At 42.7% G+C, this 6,360-nt stretch overlaps 1 protein-coding gene across 1 annotated transcript; it reads left to right on the top strand.

Moving 5' to 3' along the window:
- Positions 1–322: 322 nt before the first annotated feature.
- gdf6a (growth differentiation factor 6a) lies at positions 323–5,733 on the top strand (the record flags this gene model as incomplete). Its single annotated transcript, XM_080857473.1, has 2 exons — positions 323–671; positions 4,844–5,733. The coding sequence occupies 2 exons, from the start codon at positions 323–325 to the stop codon at positions 5,731–5,733; spliced, it is 1,239 nt and encodes a 412-aa protein (XP_080713599.1).
- Between the last annotated feature and the right edge of the window lie 627 nt (positions 5,734–6,360).

Genomic DNA, 6,360 nt, shown 5'->3' with positions numbered 1-6,360 from the left:
CTGTGAGGTTGCTTACGACGCTCTGACATGCCCCCATTCCTCCCTCCCAAATCCGTCGGAGGTGTCTCTCTTTCGTCCCAACGGTAGGATAGAAAGGGAGAAGTTCGCCAATAAGTGGGTCTACATGAGCGTCTGCGAGTGGGCGTGTTTCCGCGAACAGTCTGTGGGCTCTCCACTTGCGTGCGTAGTGGAGAATACGAGCGCACTAGCTTGTGAAGCGCGACAGATCAGCTCGTACGCGCAGCCTGTCTACGGTTAAAAGTTATCCAAACCCGGCTGCAGAGTGGAGAGGGCCTCGCAAAACTTTTTGGACAGTACCACCATGGATGCCTTTCGTGCAGTGGCGTTTTACTCGCTCTTCGTGTTCCTTTGGAATTTACCGTGTTTCCAGTCCGCTGCTCTCATCTCCTCCAGCGCACCGAGAAGGAACAGGGGGACCAGGATCCCATATGACGGACCAAGGTCACCCAAATTCATAAAAGAAATCTTTGCATCATCTCCGAGTCTCAGCCGTCACCGGGATGAGTTCAAAGACTCGGTCGTTCCCCACGACTACATGATCTCCATATACAGGACATATTCTGCAGCCGAGAAACTGGGCATAAACGCTAGTTTTTTCCGGTCTTCAAAGTCTGCCAATACCATAACAAGTTTTGTGGACAGAGGAAAAGGTTTGTTTTACTTCATAATATTCCCAGCCGTGCACGACCATAACAACCTGCATCGCATTTATGCTCGTACTATCAATTTATCAATTTAACGCGCTTAGAAACTTAGATTGTAAGGGCTAGAATTTTTTTTGTTAAATATTATTTACATTTAACTCACAAGAATGTCACATTGTTATCGACGTGAACTGTCTCAACATAAAAGTACTATTTTACATTCCTAAAGCGTTATTAAAAAGCAGACTTATATATTAGGTAGATTGGAGTTGTGTTACTTGAGGCACTTGAGTCAAATGAAAGGCCAAGCAGTATTAATGGTTGAACCGCAGTTTCAATCCGTCTTAATATCACTCGACTGGTCTTTTCTTAAAACATACATGTTGTAGAAAGTGTTAAATGCCTATGCATTACTGGAAAGACTTTCATGAACGGCCCGAGGATATCCAATTTGCCACATGTTCAAAAGCGAGGTCCTTAGTTTAGCACGCAGCGGTAATACTGCAATAAAACACTAATTGAGACGTTTTCTAAATGAAGGCAATAAATTATTCGTACCATCCTCTCGTGTGAGAAGTCTCGTGTTAGAAGTCCAACCTGTTCGCACCGGGCATACTGCCTGACGTGCACCGCATGACCTAGGGGACTGTATGCGACCAAGTAGCTTCAAAGTACACAAGAGTTGGTTTTATTAACTACTCACGAGAAACATGTTAAATACTTGTAAGGGTAAAATTGCAACCTTTATCAATGTTATGGAATTCATACACATGCAATATCTACCACTAATCGGACATCCTATCGTAAAGTGTTTATAAAAGGTTGTAAATGGTTAAAGTAAAATCTGGTTGAAACATAAACGCTGATCAAAAGCCCTCAAATGAAAAACTTTCAGGAGTTGCTTCATCGACGCCTTTGTAGTGATAGTATATGCAAACTAAAAAGGAAAAACACTAACTGAAATGAGACAAAAAGAGGGCCTTGAAGGCTAATTGGAGTATGTTAAGGGGCGCATGGAACCTATCAGTGAATGTCACCAGGCGTTCTTTTCTCTCGGTTAATAAAAGCGTTTGCTTTAAAGGATGGATTGTAAACTGATTTGATGAAAAAGCTTCACTTTCCCCTCTGATTTTGATTTGATGTGTCACCGGTTCTGACCTTCCTCTGGACCCTCTGAGGGTTGCTTAACATCGAACCGCTGATTGGAGTATTTGAACTCGGTGATCTAATTGAGTGTTCATGTCATAACATATCAAACACTGTCTATTCTCCCATAATGAACTAGTCCAGCCAATGGCACATCACCAAAATGACGAGGGGAAAAAAATTAAAGAGAACTTCCGTCCCCATGAAGTGGTTAGCGTTTAGTGCTTACCTCCCTGTGTGAACGCCACTTTAATTGTGGGAAATATTTTTTTTTCTTTTTTTTCCTTCCTTGTTTTCTGTTGAACAAACTCGAATTTCTTCTAAAGGCTTGCAGGTGTTCCCTGTCTGTTCACACTACATTTAGACGAGTATAAAGAATGAATTCATGTTCAAAACACTGTCTTTGAATATTTTGAACTCTCAATTATTGTGTCCTATATGTCAGGTCGTGATGGATATTTCGGTACACCAGCGCCACTGAACCACAACAAATGATTATTAGACTGGAAGGCATTTGTCTGAGATAGGCGTGCTCGCACTGCAATACAAGATGGCATTTAAAGTGTTTTCTGTACAAGTGGTATTTAATTATGATACTATTGTAATCTCGGTGAAACAGGAAATTGTTGACTCGGAATAGATCCGGATTCCCAAGATTTTAGGTCGTTATGGACGCAAGATCAGACAAGAACAAACTGAATGTATGAAAATTACTTTTGGCACTTGAAGTAACTCATTAAAACGCAGATGGTGCTTGCTGGCCCCAGTAGCCGCACCACGAGAAGTCTCTCTCTCCCTCTCTCTCTCCCTCTCTCTTTTTCTCTCTGACACACACATACACCACATTTATCAACATAAATATAATATTGCAAATTATCTTGAGAGTAATATCCGAATGTAATAATTGCGCATTTCTTTATGGGAGAGCAACACACTATTTGGTCGATGTGAAAAGTGTTTAATTGTATAATGAGCATTTCCCCCGTGTTTTGATCACTATCATTATTGTGCAAATATAATTTCCTTTGAAATAAACGCCTGTAACGTGTGGATGTGATCACAATAAGTTATATGCCGTGTAATCAGTCGGAGCACTTTTGAACCGGGAATGTTGTCGTTGGCAAGGAGAATGAAATATAAGCGGGGAAGTATTTTAATGGGGAAGGAGGGAATTCAGACCTGTTAATTATTTGGTGACCTTGTATTCGATTTGTTTGAGGTCTTATAAAAAAAACGCTAATGCATACCATACGCGCGAAGCAACTGAAACAAACACAAGGTTTCAATCTACTTTTACTATTTAGCTGTGCTGGGTTCACGCACGGGAAAATACAGGCGACGAGACACAAATGTCTTTTGTGAGTGATCTCTTAATCGCTTATGTATTAAAATCCGAGGAGCCAGACGGCACGATAAGAATGCACAACTAACCCAAAGACTGACGTTTGGCTGATTGTGTATGATTACGACTTCACAATTGTTTAATCGTGATTTACTTTCTTTAAATTTGATTGGATTTTGACATGACTGATTGATCTTTGTGTGTTTTCCAGCTCTTAATTTACAGAGCCTATTGTATGACATTTATATCTGAGACACTTTGACATTCAGCTTGTTAGCTATTCGCCCACAATTTTTGGAAGTCTCGAATTCACTTATTATAAAGTTACAAGGGCTCAGAGAATTGGGAATTTAAGTGCTGCGCCAGTAAATGCAACAAACTGGAGAGTGCATGTGCACTCGTTTGATTTCAGACTATTCTTATATTCTTTCGCAGCGAAATGATGCAAGTTGGCCTCTAAATTCCGAAAGGGAGAATAATGCATTAATTGTGTATTGTTCAGCCGAGTGTACAGTATGTCTCCTTTAGCCTGCAGGCTCTGGCAGCATCCGCACCGCGTAGGCTGTAACGGAAGGCCTCTTATTCCTCCGTTGTGGAAATATTTTGGAAAGCGACTGTTGTTTCGATTCGCGGATCCAGAACCATAAAATGCGTACATGCATAAGGCCAGGAAAGCAACCTCTGCGACGCTGGAAGTTAGCCTCGCGTTAAGTTTGAATACCGGGGCCTAGCGAATGCATGCAGAAGCGAATGCCGTCTGCGCTGTAAACGCATATGAAAATGCCCCCCCCCCCCCCCCCCCCCCCCTCCGCACACACACCCTATAAAATGTTAAAGATACCAATGGTTTTGAGATTTCATGTTAAAAGAGGAGAAAACTTAATTATTATCAGAGAATGTCTGTTCAATACACCGGCAGCCAATCAGTCCACTTGGTAAAATACAAAGGATTTTGGGTTAACATTATATTAAGGTGTCATTCGATTTGCTTACTATAATTATGGAGATATTGGAGGAAGGCTTGGAGGTATGCATGTTTAACTTAACCCATGTCTTTCTACTAGAAATATTAAATTAATCATGAAAACATGATATGACTCACACATCGCTGACAGTCTTTTTTTTTGTTTGACTTGAAAGAAAAAAGTACACCAATACATTAGGAGGGGGACATAACAAACTCGCCTACAAATCTTCGACCTCTACAGTTAAATTGACTTTTGGTCTGTCGCCAACTTTTTAGTGCACAAAATACCACGCTTTTGGCGTTTCGGTCATTCATAGCCTATATTGTTACATTGGTGGTGGATACTAGTGTTACCACTCTAACACACAACACCCACCACTAACACTACAACTAATATTATGGTCAAATTTGTTATTAATGATAATAATAATTAAAAATTGGAATAATAACAACAACAACAATAATAACAATAATTTCTGTAAAAGTTGGTAATTATGCCGAGTAATGCTATCTCGCCTGGTTTCCCCCTCCTTTTAATTTGCCGAGGTGTCACTCTGAGTTTGGCTCAGTGCGAGCTGTAGAGTGGGCACAGAAAAACAAGAAATAAGGCCAGCTATCTGGCCTCTTTGTGAGAATGTGAGCCCTCCCCCCTCTCCCCTCCCTATTCTGAGCACTGTACGCCCTAAGTGAATCTGACTGCAATTATTTCTTTTTATCTTGCAGACGATCTCTTGCACTCTCCTTTGCGAAGACAAAAGTATCTGTTTGATGTCTCAACCCTTTCAGACAAAGAGGAGCTGGTCGGAGCTGAATTAAGGATATTTAGAAAAGCTCCCGGGGATTTCCAGGCGTCCCAACCAGGTCTCTACGGTATTCACTTACTCCCTTGTCGATCAGAGAGGCTACTGGATTCCAGAACCATTGATCTTCAGGAATCCAGAAAACCCGGCTGGGAGGTTTTGGACGTTTGGGGAATGTTTAAAAATCGACATCACCCGAGCCAGGAGAACCAGCTTTGTGTTCAGCTCAGGGGCACCATTGGTAAATCAGAAACGGAAATCGACTTGGAACAGTTGGGATTTGACAGGAATGGTCGACCCCAACAAGAGAAGGCTATATTGGTTGTTTACACGAGGTCGCGGAAGAGGGAGAACTTGTTCAATGAAATGAAAGAGAAGATTAAGTCCAGGGGCTCGCGGTGGTCAGAGGAGGAGAGCGGCCTGCAGTTCAAAGCCCGGCGCAGGCGGAGGACCGCGCTGAGCAACCGTCACGGGAAGAGGCACGGGAAAAAGTCCAAATCGAGATGCAGCAAAAAGGCGTTGCACGTCAACTTCAAGGAGCTTGGGTGGGACGACTGGATCATCGCCCCTCTGGATTACGAAGCCTACCACTGCGAGGGCTTGTGCGACTTCCCTTTGCGATCGCACCTTGAGCCAACTAACCACGCCATCATACAAACTCTCATGAACTCTATGGATCCCAACAGCACACCCCCGAGCTGTTGCGTTCCCACCAAACTAAGTCCAATCAGTATACTGTACATTGACTCTGGTAATAACGTGGTGTACAAACAATATGAGGATATGGTGGTTGAACAGTGCGGCTGCAGGTAGCGTCTCGAGTTTCCCCCTGAAATGAAGGCATCGTACTTTAAGAAAAGCAACAACAAGCCACAACAGCGTAAAATAAACATTACACCCGAGTCTGTCCAGTGCAAAGAGAGAAAAGCGCAAATGCTACTGTCTGTAAACTCCCGCCACACGAAAGTGGACCTCTCTCATCCAAAAGGGATCCTTTCATAGAACACATTTCTTGCAGTATACGCACGCCTATTTATTCTGTCGATTTAAGCTCTGTCAAATACCACACGATAACCATGACACTTTGTATATCACAATGAAAATCATAATTTAGTTCTGGAGTCAAATTGTGTGAATATCCCTTCGCCCCTGGACACGTTATCAGACATAGACATCTCTGAAAAAAAATCAAGAAGTTTGCATCAGGATATCTGGATCACCTCCAAGTTACCAAGCCGCATTTCCTCATCTGGTAGGATAGCGAAGGATGAAAAGCCAAGTTGCGCTCGTCATCTGGACAGATTCCCGTGAGGAGTTGTTTCCCTTTCCACTGTGTGAATTCAGATGAACCAGGTGTGAAGCACCTGTTCAAAAACAAGGCCGTAGCGGAGGGGGCATGGCACAGTAACCTGTTGCGTCCCGCTGCTAATGGTCCTCAAT

Source organism: Sprattus sprattus (genome assembly GCF_963457725.1).
Source record: "Sprattus sprattus genome assembly, chromosome: 19".
Classification (NCBI taxonomy): Eukaryota; Metazoa; Chordata; class Actinopteri; order Clupeiformes; family Clupeidae; genus Sprattus; species Sprattus sprattus.
Note: the sequence above shows the minus strand (reverse complement) of the source record. Positions and strands in the feature narration are given on the sequence as shown.